Source organism: Sesamum indicum, linkage group LG9, assembly GCF_026168435.1.
Source record: "Sesamum indicum cultivar Baizhima isolate 11 linkage group LG9, ASM2616843v1, whole genome shotgun sequence".
Taxonomy (NCBI): Eukaryota; Viridiplantae; Streptophyta; class Magnoliopsida; order Lamiales; family Pedaliaceae; genus Sesamum; species Sesamum indicum.
In genome coordinates, this window is record NC_142665.1 from 24,137,493 (window position 1) to 24,159,449 (window position 21,957).

The 21,957-nt window shown below is 36.1% G+C and overlaps 3 protein-coding genes, 1 long non-coding RNA gene and 1 other non-coding gene across 8 annotated transcripts; 3 read left to right on the plus strand and 2 right to left on the minus strand.

The window, feature by feature from the left end:
* The first annotated feature begins 573 nt into the window (after positions 1-573).
* Positions 574-5,962, plus strand: LOC105177544 (N2,N2-dimethylguanosine tRNA methyltransferase). Of its 2 annotated transcripts, XM_011100737.3 has the most exons (13): positions 574-1,002; positions 1,385-1,678; positions 1,795-1,882; positions 2,139-2,260; positions 2,521-2,660; positions 2,751-2,823; positions 3,461-3,549; positions 3,643-3,748; positions 4,343-4,555; positions 4,840-5,034; positions 5,151-5,228; positions 5,327-5,528; positions 5,676-5,962. In XM_011100737.3, the coding sequence occupies exons 1-13, from the start codon at positions 859-861 to the stop codon at positions 5,699-5,701; spliced, it is 1,770 nt and encodes a 589-aa protein (XP_011099039.1). In that variant the 5' UTR covers positions 574-858; the 3' UTR covers positions 5,702-5,962. The 2 variants fall into 2 exon arrangements, with proteins under 2 accessions (XP_011099039.1, XP_011099038.1); XM_011100736.3 differs by having other exon boundaries at positions 575-1,002; positions 5,327-5,962.
* A 281-nt stretch (positions 5,963-6,243) lies between these two features.
* TRNAD-GUC (transfer RNA aspartic acid (anticodon GUC)) lies at positions 6,244-6,315 on the plus strand. Its single transcript has one exon. It is a non-coding gene; the product is annotated as a tRNA-Asp (tRNA).
* A 238-nt stretch (positions 6,316-6,553) lies between these two features.
* On the minus strand, positions 6,554-8,689 carry LOC105177543 (putative UDP-arabinopyranose mutase 1). Its single transcript, XM_011100735.3, has 4 exons — positions 7,820-8,689; positions 7,478-7,728; positions 7,231-7,399; positions 6,554-7,143 (listed from the first exon to the last, which is right to left on the minus strand). The coding sequence occupies exons 1-4, from the start codon at positions 8,129-8,131 to the stop codon at positions 6,829-6,831; spliced, it is 1,047 nt and encodes a 348-aa protein (XP_011099037.1). The 5' UTR covers positions 8,132-8,689; the 3' UTR covers positions 6,554-6,828.
* Positions 8,690-10,024: 1,335 nt separating this feature from the next.
* LOC148787015 (uncharacterized) lies at positions 10,025-16,340 on the plus strand. Of its 2 annotated transcripts, none has more exons than XR_016067469.1 (3): positions 10,025-10,334; positions 13,199-15,076; positions 15,218-16,340. It is a non-coding gene; the product is annotated as an uncharacterized LOC148787015 (long non-coding RNA). The 2 variants fall into 2 exon arrangements; XR_016067470.1 differs by having other exon boundaries at positions 13,199-13,752.
* LOC105177542 (cytochrome P450 85A1) lies at positions 10,545-13,490 on the minus strand. 2 transcript variants are annotated; one of them, XM_011100734.3, is made up of 8 exons: positions 13,300-13,490; positions 12,619-12,940; positions 12,370-12,519; positions 12,049-12,291; positions 11,878-11,964; positions 11,717-11,795; positions 10,985-11,091; positions 10,545-10,876 (listed from the first exon to the last, which is right to left on the minus strand). In XM_011100734.3, the coding sequence occupies exons 1-8, from the start codon at positions 13,488-13,490 to the stop codon at positions 10,664-10,666; spliced, it is 1,392 nt and encodes a 463-aa protein (XP_011099036.1). In that variant the 3' UTR covers positions 10,545-10,663. The 2 variants fall into 2 exon arrangements, with proteins under 2 accessions (XP_011099036.1, XP_020554882.1); XM_020699223.2 differs by lacking the exons at positions 10,545-10,876; positions 10,985-11,091 and adding an exon at positions 11,364-11,584.
* Positions 16,341-21,957: the final 5,617 nt, after the last annotated feature.

Below are 21,957 nucleotides of genomic sequence, written 5' to 3' on the forward strand. Positions count from 1 at the left end.
ATCAATATAAATTAACTGAGTGCAAGTACTCAATTTTATTGAATTTTTATTATATCAACAAATTTAGTGAATTTCGCTAGTAAAATGACTTATTAGATGTAATCAAACTTCATGGGTACTGCATGTAGTTTTTCAAACTACACGAGGTCGGTACATAATTAGACCAAACTTTAGAAGAGAAGAGTATAATTATCCCTTTATCAAGAATATAAAGTTTTTCCTTTCTACTAAAAAAAAAAAATTTGATGCAATTTAGCACCATCTAATATTACAAATGAGTAGAATACCTTCCTATTTAAGAAAGTAAATTGCTTCATTTTGAAAAATATATAAAAAGTGAATTGCTATATTTTTAAAAACACATAAAGATAAATTATTTTTTTATATATATATAACTAATTTGCTCACAATATCACAAAAAAATTGATGCATTTTTGCCTTATAAAAAGTCATGATAAATGCATCAACCAAAGATTAGGGAAAAACTAAAAGGGGAGACTGAGAAATTGACAAAAGAATAAAAACAAAGAACAAATATAAAAATAAAATAATGAAGGACCAAAGTCCTTCGATCACAATCAAACTTTAAATTAAATTTGAAACCCTTCCCTCACTCTCCAACACAGAATCTTCCGCAGTCCCAATCCTGTTTCTACACCAGGGGAGATACACCATTGGACTAGGGTTTTTGCACTTTCCATTTACATTAAATTAACACACACCGCACGCACTGCCGTTGGGGGGTGTCTGCCTTTGCTTCTTTCCTCCCTCCTACGTACTTTGAACGGGGAGAAGAAACCTCCTCAAGCCTCCGCCGCCAGCCGCGAGGAGCCTATTCGTCTGTAGTTTGTTGAGGAGATGGGTGGTGCTGAGGAAATAATTGGGCATGAGAAGCACGAGAACGGCGCGCCCTTTGATCTCAATGATTTCACCGTAATCAAAGAAGGGGAGGCTGAGATTTTGATGCACGCCAAAAACGAAGTCTTTTATAACAAAACCCAGGTTCTTAATGATATTGTCTTGTTATTTTACGTTGTCCTTTAGTTAACGACTTTAGTTCCCTGGCTTGAGGTGATTGATTGTGTGTTGGTTGTTGGTACATTGAATTTGGTTATAGAGTCGATAAACCTTTTCTCTTCTATGGGTCGGCTTGTTTCTTCTATTTAGGTAATGCTTAATAAATGCTTTGTAATTGCCTGAATAAAAGTTTAAGCTTTTCTAATAATCCAAAGGTTAGTTCTTTTGAAGTGATGCTCTAGTTTTTTTGGAAGTATTGGGATTCTGTCAATTCATGGTAACTGCAAATCTGTTATAGTGCTTGGTTTACCGTTGTCCTAATGCTTTTATACTTTGGAGGAGCCTGAGCTTTGGAAATGTGATGCAGGTTAACAACAGGGACATGTCTATTGCTGTTTTGAGGACATTTATATCAAAACGTCAACAAGAGCATGAAGCGATGCTGTCCAAGAAATCAAGAGCTGGACCCAAGGTCTCAGGAGAACCTGTTGCCAAGCCAGAAGCTCTTACAGATACCGTAATGCATGATGAGAAAACTAATGGGGCATGTGAAGTCTCTCAAGAGATATGCCAAGGCGAATCCTGCAGCATCTCGGAAGAAACAACTGCAAAACAAGAGGGGAAAGGTCGGGGAGAACTGAAACCACCTGTCGTTTTGGAGGTTGTAAATGATTCATGTTATTAATGTTGCTCCTCTAAGAAATATCTGTGTTATTGGTATACGTAGTGTCTTCACATATCTGTTGCTCAAACATGCTCTCATTGCGGTTTTGATAGGCACTTTCGGCTTCTGGACTCAGGGCTTTAAGATATGCTCGTGAAGTAGATGGAATTGATAAAGTTGTGGCCCTGGACAATGATAAAGGTAATTTCACATTTCTTACATCTTAGTTGTACAATGGAAATTATACTGGAGGGGTTGTGTTGTTTATAGCTTCCTTCTAAATTTGTTAAGAGTATGTATTTTCCTACATGAGGGTCCTTTTCCATTTGGTAATAGCTGCGCATTTGTACAATTATGTGTGAGCTCAGGTATACTGAGGCAGCACTTTTTGTCCATTTATAGCTTCTCACATGGCAGGATCCATGAATCAGAATGCTAATATTTCCATGTTCTACAGCATCTGTTGAAGCTTGCAGGAGAAACATTAAATTTAATGGTTCAGTAGCACGGTTGAAGGTGGAGTCGCACCTTGCTGACGCTAGAGTATACATGCTTACCCACCCAAAAGAATTCGATGTGGTATGCATTTCGAAATCGTTATGTTGGCCCAAATCCTTATCTGTTAAGAGTGTTGTCTTGACCTAAACTGGAAATGCAGCCAAAAATTTTATAAATCTCAGCATAATTTGGGCCATCTTTACTTTTACGACATGCTTGGCACTTGTTCCTAATAAATGTTTCCGTATACTGTGTCCCGCAACAGTTTGGTATTTCATTTTTTGCATGTTTGCCTTGATGCTTATTTTGATTGTGCTTTATCCCATGAATTGTTATTACAGGTTGATCTTGATCCTTATGGTTCACCATCTGTTTTCCTGGACTCTGCTGTTCAATCAGTTGTTGATGGAGGAATGTTAATGTGCACAGCAACTGATATGGCAGTACTTTGCGGGGGCAATGGCGAGGTCTGCTATTCCAAGTAAGGATTTATTTTTTAATTACTCAATTTTGTCTACTCCTTGCAAGCGCTGAAGGTGGTTCTGACTTTATGCTTTGTGCGTTGAACTAGATATGGTTCTTATCCTTTGAAAGGAAAATATTGTCATGAGATGGCGTTGAGGATCCTTCTTGCATGTATTGAGGTAATTTGTTTTTATAAAGTTCTTGCCTTGAGTAATTGAGTCTATGTCCCTAGTTACTTGTCCATGTACTGATATAACTTATTCTGGTTTTGCCTTCTTTTGGCTACTTGTCCATGTAATTCTTGTTTTCAGATTCATCATCGATTTCAGGTGGTTACTTGTTTAGTTGACAGTGAAATAAATTAATAGAAACAGTCATTATATCTATCATGTATAGCTACGAAATGTAGCAAACTGATAGAGAGGAGAGTAAAATACATAGGGAGGTCCCGTCCTAGAAATGGAATAATATATATATATATATATATTAAAAAGAATAGAGCTTCATTCAAGCTATATCTCTTCTGTGCAGCATGGTAGAATAAAATGTGTGTTTTTTAAAATAATAGACTAGCACGAATTCTGCACTCAAGTAGATAGGAAATGATATTTTATTAGTGGATTAGAAACTTAAAACTGCTTTATTATTTGCCACGACAAGGTTACAACCAAAGGGGAGCTTTGTTGGTGTTAATGTTCTAACTTTTATTCTAAAGCACTCTCTCAGAACCTTAAAGAGCGCCTTTCGTCAATCATTCCTTGATGTGATATATTATCGCATTACCGCATTGTGAGGTAATATCCGTTTAAAATGCAGAGCCATGCAAACCGGTACAAGAGATACATTGTCCCTGTGCTATCTGTTCAAATGGATTTCTATGTACGAGTATTTGTTCGTGTATATACGTAAGTGTTTCTTCTTCAAGTTCGTTAATTTATATGCAAAAGGTACTTTATCATCATTCTTTAGATTGCATGTCTCATTTATTGTGCTTGCAGTTCTGCGAGTGCAATGAAAAACACACCTTTAAAGCTGTCATATGTTTATCAGTGCACTGGCTGTGATTCTTTTCATCTTCAGCCAATTGGAAGGACTGTGTCTAAGGTACATATTGGCATTTGTCAGACTATTCTACAGCTTTAAATTAGTGAAATAATCCCACTCTTAAGTTTTTGCAGCAGAATATTGCTTGATTGACAAATTTCAAGATCTGCGATTTTGCTTTCTGTTGTTGAAGATGTGTAGAAATGCCTGGAAGTTGGGCTAGTTTTGTTGCATAGAACTTCTTGTTATAGGCAAATTTGCTTAGTCATTTCAAGGCTGAAAACTTTTGGAACTTGTCCGCTCTTGTGGTTGATATGCACCTTCGAGGATGTTGGAGAACTGATTACTATTAGGGACTAAAAAATTACACTTGATTTGAAGGGCTAAAATAATCTTTGGCCCAACTCAATACAGAAAATTTCCACAATTCAGTGGTTATTATTTGGCCATAATTTGCCGTGCCCAGCAGTTGTGTTGTTTCTATGTTACCCCATACTATACCCTAAACTTAGGGTGATGTTTTTGTTAGTCACATTGGAACCGGCATAACTATCTTTTTCAGTCAGCATAAGTCATCATCATGTACTCTGACATTTATTAATGAATTCCACTTCTGACTTGAAATTATTTCTTCTTTTTTAATTTGACCTATAGAACACCAGTGTAAGGTACCTTCCTGGATTTGGTCCTGCTGTTGCCCAAGAGTGCACTGACTGTGGCAAAAAATACAATATGGGTGGCCCCATATGGTCTGCTCCAATCCATGATATGGAATGGGTAACTTCCATTCTATCAGATGTGAAGTCTATGAAGGATCGATATCCTGCTTTTGATATGATCTCTGCTGTTTTAACTACAATTTCAGAGGTAAAGCCACTTTCTATCAGTAGACATTCGGATATCGTTGAGAATGAATAAGTGCTTCTTGGCTTGTAATTTTTGGCATTCCATGCTATGATCATAATTGAATCAAGCTACTGCTAGCAGTTAGGTTGCTCTGGCTGAGTATGGTGGCAAGAAATATCAGAAACTGTGATGTTCCTGATGCCTGTAATGGTTGCTATTTTAGTAAAGAAAATGAGTGGCTATGTCATGCTTTGACTCCTGTTCTTTTGTAGTGTTCTTACAATATTTCTGGACCATTTTTGCAGGAATTACCAGATATTCCACTGTTTCTGAGTTTGCACAACCTCTGTGCAACACTAAAATGCACCTCTCCTTCCGCAGTCATATTTCGGTCTGCTGTAATTAATGCTGGCTATCGTATATCAGGAAGTCATGTAAACCCCTTGGGTTTGAAAACAGATGCTCCAATGAATGTGATATGGGATATAATGCGCTGCTGGGTAAGCGCTGTGCATTTTCCTGCACATTCAAAATCCATGCTTGCACGAGTCTTGTTCTTTTCAGCCACACTTTCCAACTTCTATGTGCTTCTAATAGATCATATTCTTATTCTCAGGTCAAAAGCCATCCTGTGAAAGCTCAGCCACCTGATCAGGCTGGAAGCGTAATCCTCGCCAAGGAACCTGTTCTGCAGGTATTATCTTGCACCCTTTTGCACTTTTCTCAGTACTTAAAGACTAAAAGCAAATATAACAACAAAAAATTGTATCGATTTACCTTGCTTGTTTGCAGGCTAATTTTGCACGAGCTGTGGCTTCGCTTAGCAAGGCACAGGCGAAAAAGGTTGCAAGATTTCTTCCCAACCCAGAGCGGCACTGGGGGCCTAAGGTGAGGGCAGGTCGTCAGATTACTAGTAAGCATGTCTCCCTTTTGGGTGCAGAGGCAGTTAAAGGAGTATGTAAGCACGAAGAAGGTGAAGAGCCGGCAAGCAAGCGTAAGAAGACAGAAGAACCTGTTACTCCTAATTTATGATAATAGGCCTCTGCCTTCTTGCAGATGTTCACTGCCTTGGCCCAACTTGCTGGGAGTCTTTTCACAGACAGATTAATACTAAGTTTCATCTGCTGCATTTCCCTTGCAGAGAGAAGCATAGTACACTGTGACTGAGCCATGCACCGGTTTGGAGAAATCAATATCTATACAACTATCGCGGCATGAATTAGAGTATTTACGTACTCGATGGCAATTCCATGAATTACAAGAGCAACCTCAATTTTGTTTTGCTTTGATTTGTGTTTTTGTTTTCTCTTTCATTTGCTCTATGACTCTGGTCTGCAATCAGACTTTTGTACTAGGACTTTTGTTTTTTAACATCTTGCATTCATTTACAAGAAAATAATATGAAAAGAAAAACATAATTCGGTGCTCTTTGATAGTAGTGTGAATTTTGCTTAGTGTCAAATACTGCATTTAATTGAAAATGAACATAGTTTCTGAATGCAATAATTCGAATAAAAAAACGATAAAGAAAAAAAGATTAGTTTGTTTTCGGAGCGAGGATATTTACTATTTAACAACTAATAGTGAATTAACTTTGAGTTTATTGTTATCGAATAACATAAAAGTACCCACATTTTAGTAGGGTTTGAACTTATGATTGAGAAATCATGAGGTTATGATTGAAATAGGATGATATTTTTCAACATCAGGTCGTTGTAGTATAGTGGTGAGTATTCCCGCCTGTCACGCGGGCGACCCGGGTTCGATCCCCGGCAACGGCGCTCTTCTTTTTCTTGTTTTTCAGGCTTTATCAATAGCTATGAATCTGTCCGACTCCGTAGTCACATTTTCGCCCCTCGCTCGACCATAACTTTCACATATGTAGACGGACGATTGCGAAGAGTTGGTGCTGCCTAGAGTGACAAGATTTCCGCAGTTGCCGTGCTTCAGCTCAGATATACAAGCAGCACAACTTTGTGCTAGTGACTTATCAAGAACTAGCAAGTCATCCAGCTCATATAAGACCCACTCCTTATCAATACATTAACAATTCTTCAGCTTCCTTCACATTACAATCTAAACATAAACGGCATGCCTGATTGAATCTCTAAATCAATTAGCAGCATTTAACATTTATTTTCACCTACGTCCTCTATTAAACAACTAAAACTGGGAAGGAATACTTGGTAAATTCCACCTAAATCTAGACAAGCCAAACCAAAATTCAGCTAATCGAGTATAACTTCTACAATGGAAAAGTGCAAAACTTCAAAAACTTGTGGCCTAAAACTAGCTTATTTAGCCTTAGTAGGAGGATTGAGCTCATCCCAAGCCTGAATCCATGTCTCCATTGCATCTGCAAGCTTCACAAAGTATGGGTCTACCTTTCCAAGCTTCTCTTTGACCTGTTTGGAAAGTTCAATGTAACATTTCTGGACGGTGGTCGAGTCTTTCGACAGTGTGGCAGCCTGGAAGAAAGGGATTATCTCTTCTTGCCAAAATATGCCGTTGTACTCTTTCTTTAGGTTCACAAAGGGGTTGCTGGCCTTGCTGTGCCAAATATATGGCAGCCCAGTTTTCACACCCAATCCCAAATGATCGCAGATCACCTGAACCAATCAAGAACTAATAATTATTATACTAGTTAGGAATAGATGATGTTCGTGTGAAACAAGAAAACAGCAAGGCGGATGAACCTTGGTGCACCAGCCAGCCCACATGTCATCGTAGCGTCCAATTGGCTGACCGTCTCCCATGAGGCCGAAATACATAGCCGGACCGATGAGATCACGATCAAATGCAAGATTCATGCCACACATGGGAAACAGGGTGCCCTTTGGTATTGTGAGCACTGCATCAACATACCTAACACACACATGATGTCAGTTAACAAATGAAATCAACCACCATACGAATTAAGTAATAAATTGTGTGTAAATTTACTTTGTGTTTCTCTCGAGAGGCTTGACAAGCTGCGTTGGAGCATCGTAATCAGGGATATTCAACCAGAGGCCGTGTGAGACGGCTGTTGGCACGCCCTCCCTAAGGCTGAAAGGGTATCCACGCACAAAATCTGAGCCATCCCTGAAAGGTTCATACAGGGTGTTGAAGAAAAGTGGGGTTGATGGACACAGCAGATTTTTGATATGTTGTTCCAGGGCATTGATCTGTTTGCCAGAAGGGTCTTTTGCTACCTATTTCATCATCCAATCATTGAAATATACACTTGACATGTATTTAATGACTAAAATCAGGAACATAACATGCACACAGTGAGCAACTTACAAAGCAGTCGTCATCAATAGTGAAGATGTACTTCTTCTTGGAGACCATATACCCAAAGCAACGACAGGCGGAGTCCTTGAAGGAAATGCAGGAGGCCTTGGGGCCAAGAATTCTGTTGATATCGTTGCGATTATACAGCTCGTAATCGAAACCATCAGGGACCTTGATCGTCTTCGAAGGGTCTCCATCCTGCACTATGATCAGGTGGTATGGCTGGAAGAAGGGCCTCCACATCTCCAAGAAATCCAGGTTCCGGATAGTTGGTATCACGATGTCTAGCTCATCTTTTAGCGGCGGTGCTGCGGCTGCCATGGCGGAGGAGGGAATCACAATCCACAAGGAGAAAAGCGTGTTGCCAAAGAGTAACGCAATGTGCGTTGTGTGTGAGTTTGAGTTTGGAGAAGGTAAGACGTTGGTAATATAAGGGGAAAACGCTGGAGCGGGGGGGCCGGCACGTGTGGCGGGAGGTGTCTGGACGGGGACTTGTTCAAATAAAGCAGTTGACGCGATTTTAATGGAGGGGGGTACCCTCTATTTCTGAGTGAAGTGTCAATAGTCGTGTCCCACATCATTTTCTAACTACAAGCTGAAACCCTATATCAAAGCCTGCCACAGAAAAAAAAGGTCAATTGTTGAGGGTGTGGGGCTGGGATTGCACACGCTTTACTTAACCCTAAACCGTTGCTCTGTTACCAGAGTATTTGAAAACCAGGGGTCGTTTGTCCGGTGTTTTTCCCCTTGAAAAAATAAGCAAACGCCGATGCACTGCGTGTGCAATTCCCAGAGGTAGTTAACCCCGGGAGTGGCTAGTAGGTGGTGCTGCCTGGCGCTCGGTACGTGGCTTCGGCGGTCACTTGTTTCCTCGCCGCTTCAACCACCCTCCTTTTTTCTCTGTATTACCAAGCATATTTCAACAAGTATGTATGTTTAAAAACAAAAAAACAAAATTTAAATTTCTATTGATTAAAGAAACTATTATATATACATATATGATAAGTTATTACTATATTAAAAAATTAAATTGAGACTGCTACTGAAATACAGAACCAGAAACAATGAAAGAAAAAAGTTTTCAGTTTAATTTAAATATTCTTTTTATATATTTTCTGCGATGATTTTACTCTTAATTATTCTTTAAAGGAAGCTCGAACTAAAGAGACGTTTGGCTCAACTTATAAACTTCTCAAAGTATTTTATAAGATATTTGAGAGTTTATAAAAACTTATAAGATTTCAAATAATTTTTTTTTTATCTTCTAAGGTTTTACAAAAAAAAATTATTTTCATTCAACTTTTTTTAAAACATCTTATAAACTTTATAATATTAATGTGTCATAAGTAAAAAATGTTCTTATTCATACACACATATCCACTCTCTTTAGGATTTTAAAAGTTTTTATTACTTTTTTCTTTTGGTATTCGAAAGAAAAATTCTTCGTTATTTAATAATAAATTTAAAAATTAAAATTATTATTGATATTATATTTATTAAAAAAATATAAATTCAAGACATTATAAATTATATGACTATATATTGCATTGCATTAACAAAAAAATATGAATTATATATATATATATATATATATATTGATATATAGCAACATGTCCCCAAAAAGTGTCCAAAACAGTATTTTCTTGATTTATTCAACTTTCTTTATATTGGTCATGATAAAAAAAAATCTGGTCTTTCTCTACATGATCAAATATATAAAAACTTACATGGTCAGATTTTATGATGATTCTTGTATATTATTTTTACTTTTTTTTCCGTCTACATGATCGGATTTATTAACCCCCGTCCACCCCCTTCCCTCTTCCACCATTATTATCCTCCCCCTACCCTTCCCCAACTTCCCCTTCCATCGCCGGCCCTTCCCCTCCAGCCTCGGGTCGCCATTGTCTTCCTTCCCCCCATAAGGTTTATTCTACACATATATATTATACACATATTTTTTAATTAAATTTTATATAAATATATAATTTTAAATCTAGACGATTGATTCGAATTAAAAAAAAATTAAATCTGAATCTTAAATTCAATTATATTCAAATAATTCTTTACATAAAATTATAAATACAATTGTATATTTTAAAATAAAAAATATAAAAAGGTAAAATTTTAATTTTTTTTCTCATTAAAAGATCATTTATTTATTTATAATATTACATAAAATATATTATATTAAATTAATTTTTAGATCGCAAAATAAACTTACATTTTGTTAAATAGTAAGGACCATTTTGTTTGAGGAGAAAAAGAAAAAATTAAAATAGCAATAATGGAAAATAAATACTTAGAGAGGCGCTAAAACTTTTTATTTAATCTGGTTTCTAATCAGGGAGAGGAGTCCCGCCTAAATTTTAAAGCGCCAAACCTTTGCATTGTTGCAGAGATTTGTTTATGGCGGCGATTAGTATAAAAATAGTTCTCAGTGTAGAAGGAGAACAGCGACACATACTGATACAACGTTGGGAAGGCACTCAGTTACTCAAGAAGAGTTGCCGCAAAGACAATGGTAAAAGATCCACAGTACTTGCTTTTGAAATTTTGATAGCTTATGTTTGATGAATATTATGTGGATTTCATGTATGTTTCACTTGTTTACCTGTTCAATTATGTGTTGTTTTGATTGTATTATGTTTCTATCGAACAGTAGCAACGCCCGTTCAGATCATCTTCTATTGGTTTGTTTATGTGCACAGCAGATTATTGCACCATGGAAAAATGGGTTTCGAATCTCTAATGCTTGTGTTAGCTGAAAATTTTTTGTACATCCAAAAAAAGCTACTCTGATCTGCCGTGTTAATTCTTTTTTATCCTCTGTACACAGTTCTCTTGGGGTGGTTAGTGAGTCGAAACCCTAATACGAAGTCCGTTAGGCGCTTCAACCCTTGGGAATTTCATTAGCTTGTCTCCCCCTACTTCTTCCCATTTGTACTTTGTCACAAAATAGTGAAGGAACGTGGAAATTTCGGCCAGTCCGAGTTCCTTTCCAGGACACTGTCTAGTGCCTCCTCCGAATATCAAGAAATGGTGTTGATTTTCTAGGCCTTTGTCCTGCGGTTTGAAACATGGTTGAAGTTGTTAGTTGTCGCTGATTCTGGAATCAATAAACAATAACATTTGCAATAATGAAACTGTTATTTAAGATTTGTTACTACGAACCAGCCATCTCCATGGGTTGAAGGTCAATGGATCAGGATAAAGGCATGGATCGTAATTGACCTCCCTTGTGTATACATATATCCTCCATCCCTTGGGAATCAGATATCCTGAAAGTGGAATAAGTAAGAGATAAGCGACTGTGCTAACACTATTTCATTGTGTGTTTGACCAAGAAAATGAAAAATGAAAGCTTCAATTGAAATTTGAACATTATAGGCCTTAAGCTTGTTCTTTCTCTTAACACAATCTAGGACAGTTCGTGGTGGACTAGCTTTTGTTGGGTTAAGAATAATAATTCGGAAATTAGATTCATTGATTGTTTTTAGCACTTGGACTTGACAAAGGAATAATTTAAGTTTCTGATTGGAAAGATGAGCAGTGATAGAATTGAGTTCCCTCCTTTCTTATCCAAAACAATGGACAAAATAATTCTTCGGACCAGAGATGGGTCATCAATCGAATGTCTTGGGTTGGAGTGGTAGGTTATCCATGTGGATCGTGATAGGGTAGGGTCCATACAGAAAAATGATCTCTTAGTCTATGATTGCTTGAATGTGCAACTGCTGCTTTTGTACAATTCTTTTATTTTTGAAGTGAAAGCTGCAAAAATGGGGCAAATATTTGAGAACTCCTCCTTCAGGCAGCAAGTAAATTTTGATTTCCTGTGTGGGCGGCTAAAGCATAAAGAAAGCAAAAAGGAATAGATACTGAGAGAAAAGAGAGTGTGCACACCATTTATTTCCATATCTCTTGTTGTTTTCCTCAAAACTCCGTTCACGATAGTAGCTAGTCTTGATGTCTCATATATGACCTGCAATAAGAATTATCCGTTGAGCATTATTACTTAAGTTTTATTGCACTAATTTTATGAGAAAGCTAGCAGAAAAACTTACAGCACGTGTGAAACGCATTGATTTGTAGTCATTGTAATGAATAGGATCCTCAGGCTTTTTTCTATCTCTTATTGCCATATGTTCTTTCTGAAAAGTTTGAAGCTGAGTTAGAACGCGTGATGATACAGTAATGAAACACAAGCATACTTCATGAACAAGATTTCCGCTCACCCTTAATTCTTCAAGTACTTTTGGATGGTCATGAAGATACTTGACAGCCATCATAGAAGTAGTAGATACGGTCTCATACCCAGAATACAAGATTGTGATGATTAAGTCTATCATCTCCTCATCACTCAGCTTATATTTATTTTCTTCACCTACTAGAAAACCAAGCATGTCCTCTTGATTTTCTCCAGAAGCTCTTCTCTCTTCTACCAGTTTTCTCAACAAGCTTGTAATGTGTTGTCTTGCCTGTGATGGGTTTAAGTTGTTAGTACCCCTTGAGCTATTTCACTTTGTTGAAACACATAAACTAGGGATGAGATGTACCTGAAACCCGCGATGATAGTTTGTGTTGGGAAGGTTGATAGGGAGTGAAAGAGTTCCCAGTACTAGCTTAAAGAATTCAGGCATGAAAGATTGGGATATTGAGCTGGCTTCCTTGCTTGCTATTTGTCTCAATGATGAGAGAAACGCCATCTGAACAAAGATCATGTGTTTGTTTGTATCAGAACAGAGTCGTAAGAATTTATAGTATTCCATGATTCATTGAATAGATCTAGAGTTTCCAGTACAAACCTCTTTTGTTTTCTCTTGAATATCAACAATTTTGTTGTTCCAGTCGCTCAGATGGGATCTCATGAAATCGTCGATTTTTGGCAACAGCTGATCTTTAATCATGGTAGGGCTAATAAGAGCAAGTAATGCCCCTCTCATATGCTTGTGGGCAGAACCGTGGACAGCTGCAATGTTGCATTTCCCTAAAATATCTAACATTGACTGTGGATAGCCAGGGACAAGGCCTTTTGCCTCATTCACCAGGATATATCTGTTTAACTCTGGATCCATCGAAACTATGGTAGGACAGCCCAGTATATGGGATTTGAAAAAACTCCCAAACCTGTCATCGCAACAAAAGTGAAGGAAAAATTAGGTGAAAATTATAAGCCACATACAGAAAATGGTTAGTCAAGAATCTTAAATTTTAATCAAAAAATTCTAGAATCTTAACAACAAAAGAGTATACTGGTCGACAGGTTAGCATGTGCTCCATAGGATTCTTTTTATTGGTTATCATGCACATAAACATGCAAGCACCCTACAAAAAGTTATGATATTATGCTGTAAGTTTTTGATGCATTTATCTTTTGATTGACAGGTATGTTTCCTACCGGATGAGTTGATAAATATGTATTGGAAGATTACATTTGCGATAGTAAATATGAATGTCAGTTCTGCAATAAGAATAATAAGAGACACCTTGATCTCTGGTTTTTCATGAAGCCTGGACCTTGCTTTAGAAACTCAGTGGTCTCTCCAAAAACTGGCCATCCCATGGTACCAGGAGGTAATCCTTTCTTCCTGTACCTTACCTCATTCCATCTCAGTAATGCGATACTCAAGATGCAGAGGCTCCAAAACACTGCTAGAATAATAACCAAGCCAGCCATTTCTTCTCCCTATAAGCTCCAACTACTAGAGAGAGAAAGGAGAAGAGGGAAGCTGGGAAAGATATGGGATTTCCTCTAGTTTGTACTGCCTGTTCATGAGTTCGTGCGGGTGTTTATATAGACCCGGTGAAATCAATGTCAAGAGAGAGGGAGAGAAGGATGCCTAATACGCCAAAATCATGCACATTAGAGGAGTGGGACCTGGCCCTAAAACCTGAAGGAAAATTAAAGGCAGAATCAAGAATTAAATTACAAAATCTTGGTAACTCAAATATTTATATTCTGCTCGACTCTTATTTTTTCTTTAAAAAATTGTATCTAATACCTTAAATTCTTTCATTTTTCTGGTCCTTTAAAACTGTAGCTGTGAGGATATACTTAGCTGGAATTTTGAATTGCAAGTTGTGTTGTTGATATAAGTTACTTTACAGGTGTGGCTCTCTAGTGATTTTTTATCCCTTTAGGAGCTGTATTCCTAATCATTTGGTTACTAATTAATCTTATGTTAAAAGTATTGGAGAGAAAATCTGCCTTTGACTGATGTTAGAATTTTATGCAATAGAAGAGCACATGGACGCCACCCCATTAGAAGCAAAGCACTGCAACTAAATGGTTCACATGTCTGTCAAATAGATCTGTACATGAAATTACAAAAGTCACTCGAGGACATGTTCTTGGTTAGCGAGTGTGTTTGAGAGAGAGAGAGACAGAGTTATTTCCATGAAATAACAAAAGTCGCTGGAGACACGTTCTTGGTTATTGAATTGGAGAGAGAGAGAGAGGGTGTGTTTTTTGGGTTCTACCCTAACTTTAAGCTAGAACATAGAAGTCATAGTCGGTACCCTATTATTAGATTGAACTTAAATCTGTAGGTTGTATTTTCTAGTAAACTTCCCCCGTGAAATTTGACTTTTGGACTGTTTCGCACTTAACTTTTCCAAACTTGTTATCCAATAGTTCCCCATGTTCTAATCTTTGCTCGCATCTCAAAATTCAGTGACTTTTTGGAGCCTTGTGCGCAGAGGGGAGGCTATAAAAAAACAGAGGAAAGAGCCCTTTTTTTTCTTCTAGTTAATGGCAATCCACTAAGCATGATTTATAGTTAGATTCTTGTGGGAGAATAAGATAAAAAACTTAAATATTGTGCTAATCACATCACCTTGACATTCAAATCGCGCTAGATTTATGCTTCTTCATTCACACACGTAACTAAAGGACAGTCTAATTCCATTTCTGCCCCATGTGGAGAGATTAGTGACTACTGAACGTGCGGGAATTCCTTGATAATTGGTATTATTATCAGATTTTTTATGCTTAATAATGCTTGAGTTGACCGCTTTGACTAAATCAAGCTCCAAGCCTCCTGACATACTAGTAGGATCCCAGACGTATAAATGACTTAAGAATATAGAAAACGTTCTTGTGAAGAGGCCTGTGTTCCTCCTTGGCTCAAAACATAAAAAGGACATAAGAAATATGTTTGAAAAATGTGGATGCTTGTTGTTCACTTGATTTGAGCTATCTAAACCATGCAAATGGTGATGCCGTACACAAAGGCGTACATGCTTGACTTGTCTCATCAGTAGGTGAGATTATTTGCACAGAAATTTGTAATACATGCTCCTAAGACATGGTTTGTCTTGTAATTTTCATTTATCTCTTCTCCTCTCATTTTGTTTATTGACTTTGAGCGGAAGCTGATGGCTTGTCATAATGTGGCAAAAAAGGTGGGTTGGAAAATGACTTGAAGAGAAGTGTGGATCCTTGAGAAGATCCTTAGAAAGGGATTTGACACAACTGACACAGTGCCACTTCTACATTCAAAGAAAGAAATTTGTGATCATCCACCCCCTCTTTTCAAGGTACGTGTTATATTAGAATTGCATTTTTGCTACTTAAGGGAAAGAATGTGTTGGATCTCAATTTTATTAGTACCATTAGAAATTAGTCTAGTTGCATACTATCCTAACTTATGCTCCATACCACAACTTGAAGCCAATTATAAGAAATCCCTCCACATAATGTACTTAGCCTTTTTGTTCTATTTTATATAGCGGGCTACTCTATTACGAATCAGGTAAACTAAGTTATAGGATAAATTTGCACATGTAGTATGACTAGTCACGAAACATACAATTACATTTATCGATGTTCGGTTTAGGCCTAGTCTGAACGTTCTTGGGACTACTATAGTTTGATTAATATTTGGTTACATGAAAGAAAGAAGACGATTTATGACGTCATTCCGAATAAGTTGTTTTAGAGAAACAGGAAAAAGATATTGCCGACAAAAATACAAATCAGCGAGGGAAAAGGAAACCCATTAATAATTTTGAAAATTTTGGTAAATAGGAAGTGGGGCAGAAGAAAAAGATGGGAATTGTATGAATGGTAGCACACAGGTGGATAAAAAAGATGTGCACGGAAACTACAGAAAGGATGCACACAATAGGCTGCAAAAGGTTGCATATATACAAATAATAATGTAGAGAGAGAAAGAGTTGGGGGGGGGGGGGGGAGAGGAATGTCTACCCACACGCACACATGCAGAGCTTAACTGGAGACGTTTTTGCTTCATTAAATGTGTGATATACAATCAAAACTCCAGAGGTGCACGAGGGCCTCCATTTTGTTCTTTTCTGCTTTTTGATAAAGTTGGTACCCATCCCCTTCTCTCCCTACCATTATTTTCCTTTGAAATTATTGCAAAGATTTCTTCCTCTATTTCTTGCATTATATGTATACAGAATAATGTATGTATGCCATTCTAGATATATCCTAAGTAATGCCCACTCTTCCAAATTGGTACTCCCTACTTCTGCCGTCTAATAAATACTTTTCTTTTTGATATATGTACTTTGAAATTCCTATTGTATTTATATCGCTGTATAAGCTCACCGGCTTATTTATGAACGGATTGAGATTTTCTTGGCATGAGTGAGCTCTGTTCTATTTATGTTCCTTGCTTCGAGAGAATCAGTATAATTAATTTATTAACGGTGGAACACTGTTTTTTTTAATTAATTTTTTTATTTTGCATAATCTTGATTAATTTGGATTCTTTATATCTTAATATTAGAGAAGTTATAATCCAATGATCTAAAGTTATATTTACTTTTATTTGGTATAATAATAATAATGATAATGATAATAATAGATTGGGGTTTCCTTGTTGGTGGGTCAAGAATTAATATGTAGTCATCCTCTTTGGTTGAATTTTCCGCTTTGAAGCGTCCTTACCTAATTGGTCGTCGCATCTATTTTGTGAACTATCCCATTCTGAGATGATTGGCAATGATATACAACGCTTCTGTTCTTAAATTTATTTCTTCATATCTGATATCCTAGAAGCATACGTGGCGTTGTTTTGATTCATTAATTAATATAAGCATGCGTAATCACCAACATATATACCTATACACGTGATAGTTATACCTACATTTTAATTTCATTTGATCGTTCATTAAATTGAATTTCAATCAATATAAATTATAAGACTAGTATAAAATAATTTAATTTAACTAGCTAAGTAAAAATAATTAAATGGGTAGAAATTCATTCACTAATCATCAAAGCTTTAAACGTACTTTTTTACATGCAATGAATCTTGCTCAACCAAATTTTGAATGATTAGCTAGAGACAAACTTTGAGCAAGTCGATTCTTCATATCCCACTGTACTAAGTGGCATGGGTTGAATCTACCTAAAATAAATCAGGAAGCTGTCACCAGTCAATATTGGGAACTCATATATTCTCAATCTAATCTATGCGTACACGTAAATGCAAAGTATACCAGACCAGTATATGGTACAAGGTAGGAAAATAGTGGGTGCAAAAATTTGTGAAGTTACGGACTACTTTAATTAATAAGAGCAGTGCACTGTTTTATTACCCCGAAAGATGAGTTATTGCGTACGTGTGCTATTGAGAGGGACAGGGGTAGAAACGTGGGCCTCTTATGATTGACTGCACGTGTGGGAGATGCATCCACGTGCACTCGTTTTTATTCACTGAAAATTTTGATTGGCTTTTGTCTCTTTCCCACTATTATTGTTATTATTATTTTTATTATTATTATCATTATTATTATTATTATTATTATTCTGGGCCTCTGATATTTTGTTCCCATCCATTGTCTCACCTAATTTGGTCTTTGGTTACTAATAATTTAAGATTTTAGGGTACTGAACTGAATATAGTTTGGTTCAACCCAACCAATTTTAATTCCAAGATTCCAGTTTTAATTATTAATAAATGCTAGGTTATATTCTTCGCATGACAGATCTTGGAACAAGAAGAATAGGTTAGGTCTCATCTGATTTGAATTCATTCATTAATTGAGTTTGAAAATTTTTGGGGTTATTTGTGGCTTTGATTTTAGGTTAGCCTAATATAAATATAGTGTATTTAATCAGGTTTTGAATGTATTTTCTTAAATAGAAACAACTGATATATTTAATTATTTTTTATTTTGCATATATCAAACTAAATTGTATTTATGAAAAGAAAAAAAACCATCATATTGAAGAATTGTGAAAGTGATGTATACAAGATAAATTAAACTCTATAATATAAAATATAAATTTAAATATTAAAGATAAATATGAAATGAATAATAATAATAATAATAACAGTAATAATTTATTAAAAGTAAAGAGTCCCGATGTATTCAGTTCTCTGTCTTCTTTATCGATCACATCATTAAATAAAATTAAATGAAGAGGTCCAGGAAGATAGCTTAAATTAGCTAACTGTCACTTTCCTGGTGTGGGGATGGTCCCTTGGCTACTGTTTCTAGTCCTGCTACAGACTTGCAGGGTTAATTTAATTTATCGCCCAGAATTTACTGCAGCGCAGGATAAATAGTAATAAATATCAACCCCCAACCCCAAGCAAGTTGCAGCTTTTTCCCTCCCCGTCTTTAACCGCCGCTTCCCTTCCTACTCTTCTCACTTTATACTTAGGTACTACTGGAGTGAGAGGCCGGCAAAAAGATACACCAACACAGAAGAGTATAGAGAGATGTGATATCGATTGTCGGATGAAATTCCAACTTCCTAATTATTTTATCTTTCTAATTTAGCCTGCTTTTATTAAATATAATTTAAAGGATAAATTACAGTTTTGCCCTGAGTGCATAATTTGGTTCCATCATCAAATAATTTGTTGGAAATTACTTTATGCTTACAAGGTCTCCAAGTGCTAAGATTCATTCGCAATAGAAGTCGTCATTTTCTACCTTCCACTTGTGCATTTAGAGTAGTCGGTTGCACATGCATCTCCACTCCTTCAACTTGTCTTCAACTTACACAAAAGCCAGACAGAAAACAATTGATCATTCATATATACCGTTTTTTTTTTTAAATTATTATTAGTGTTAGTATCTTTTTCTTCATTCTTGAACGAATGAGCACTCTGTCCTGGTTTTATGTGGATGCAGCTAAATGGGACATCTAAATCCTTACGTCTTGATACACATGTGACGTACAGCCATTAGATATTGACTTCATGCAAACATCCTTCGCCACGTCCCTTTTCCCTGTTTTATAAGGCGTCTGATCAATTAACTTGAGACTCCAACGTTAAACATCCTTTTGTTTCTATGATGTTTATTTAGTTATAATATAGGAAGTATAATTAATTTAAACATGAAAACACTTGATACATATTATTAGGGGGCGCGAGGGCACGTTGGTCGAAGAAAAGTTAATAGGGAAGAAACACAAATAGAAAAAGACGAAAATAGTGAATGTTGTTCAGGGCAAAAAGTAAATAGCACTGGACATGGACCATGGTGATGCAAATTGCAGCACGAGTGGGGAAGTTGCAGGTGGCTAATGGAATTTAAGCACTCATGGCTGTACCGCTTTCTTGTGCTGGGACTTTGCTTATGGTTTTGTATGTATGAAATTCTATTCTAATAATATCCCATCACTAAATAAGAAAGTCATTTTTAATAAAAAAATTCGCGGTTCGGTTTGTTTGGAGGACAGTGATCTGGAAAAAAATCTGCATGTCGTTTCTAAGGTTGTAGCTATTATTTGTTGTTGGATCGGTACCTTAGTATAAAACTATTACTCAAAATAAATATGTATAAATTAATTGGAGGATAGTTGGATGGATGATTAGGAGATTTATGTATTGGGACAAAATTGAATTATGAGAAGTTAAACATCATGACTTTTATAATTACTATTATGATTATTGTTATTATTATTTGAAAAGATAGTATTATGTGTTGAAACAAATTGTGCGTCCCAACAAATCAAAATAATTGATGAGAAATAAGATAATGATAAAGGTCTAAGCGGGACATACGTACATGACACTCCCTTTAAACCCCTATTATGGCACTTTTAGCTACTGCAATAAGAGAACAATAATGATAACTAATTGATTGACTTATTTTAGTATTACTTTTTCCAACAGACTCACTTATTTTAGGATTGAACCTTGTTAATGGGACGTAAAGTGTAGTTGTCCGCAGAATGTGTCTACTCACAGACATCTATATATAATTTTCTGACTTGCATATATACATAATTTAACAGTCTTTCTCAGTGACACTTCATTCTTATTGAATTTCTAAGGTTGTTCATGCTGAGGAACCTCAAAACTTATAGCTGATGCTTTTCACGTATTACGTATATTCTCATCGGAGAGTGACATTAAAATTTTAATTAACTAAATAAATATTAAAATCCAAGTGTTAATATAGTAAAAAAAAATCAATTATTTGTTTTTCTTAATTTGATTGCTAAATGAACCTATTTGTTGTGTTACTTTCTTGAGCTTTATATCAGGATATTTCTGATTGAGAACCATGTAAAACATGTGTTGCTGGCTTTTTGAAAGTTATGTTGCTTCAAGTAGTTTTTTGCGTGTAAAAACACTGAAAATACTTATGAGGTAAATAATCTTATTTATTGTTATTGAAAATGTGAAAATAAAAATGAATACAGAAAATCTAAATATGAACCCGGTACACTTTTTATGTTAAAACTCTAATTGCTATAAAGAAAGAAATAAGATAGGAAAAGAGAAGTAATCTCCGAACATACTTTAGAAGATTTGAGATTAACAAGAGAGGGGTAGAAACATGCCCCAAAGAGTGTGCTCCTCCAACAAACATATTGCAAAAGAATCTTAGCTTTAAGTTGGCTCCACTTCACAAACTCAATAGCAAAAATTGCACCCCACCCCATGTGTGAATAAGGTCCCCCCATTTCAGTCCTTGTTTGATGCCCCCTTTTCATTTGCTTTGTCTTTGCTGTTGTTTCTTTCAAATTCACCCATTTGCTACATTTATTTACATAATAGACACACACTATCTTTATTTTTCGAGCAATCTTTTATATCACCTTTATACTTTCCCCCTTCTCCTCCCCTTCTAGCCCACATATGTCAAAAAAGAAGGCTCCAACGCCATGTGATCCGGTCATTGCTTGGCCACAATGAGCATCATATTTAGCCCCTCCCGTGGGGCTTTCCCTCTCGTGTTGCTTTCTTATGTCGCATAAACAACCAATAGGAAATCTTCACATGAACCTCAACTGCATGTTACCTATCGTGGGAATATCATAATCGTCCTTGGTACGATCAATGGATAAATTGACTTCTGCCAACCCACATTCATCCCTAGCCCTACATTTCCTTTTCCCTTCCTATGAAAATGGGAAGTAAGAAAAAATTGAAGCATGCATAGTTTTCCTTCTTTTCTTGAGTTTCCTTAGTGATGATCATTTCTTGATTTTTGCATGCATCAAGTGGATTTACATTGTCTGAGCCCATCTATCTAATTAAAGTATATATTTATGTGTATTTTGGTCGGGATTTGTGTTCGAAACTTGGGAATGGAAATTAATGTACATATTTGCAGTTATCTTTATAGAAGCTATAAGGAAGAAAGCACCCTTACATGCACATTTATTTGTCTTATCTCTTATACTCCATCTGACTATCTTTTATGGCGTCCGATAAAGTGGGGGACCTAAAAATTAAACTAATTTTTAATAATTTTGGATATACATATGTATCTATGTACGTGTATGTGTGTGTGTGTGACTATACTAGAATTCAGGGCTTTTGTTGTCTAGAATGAGCCAGCTATTCCCGGTGTATATGGCTCATAACTTTGCATATATGTAGTCATGATAAAGTACAGCAGAGTTCATAAGGCCACTTAGTCTTAGACAATTAGCGGTGGTTTGGCCTTACGATTCACTAGGCCGAATCTTTACTTTGAATGTAAATGTAAATTTTTTTTTTGTATCATTTAACTTATTTTTCAATAATTATTTTTGAAATTATTATTATTTTTTTTAATAAAATATCATTTTGATAAAAACTGCGGGCAGGAGAATTAATATAAAACTATTTATGATTGGGGAATGGAGAGTGTGAAATTATGCTTTGACTATATACAGTCCAATAACAAAAGAATGTTGGTCACCAATTAATTATACT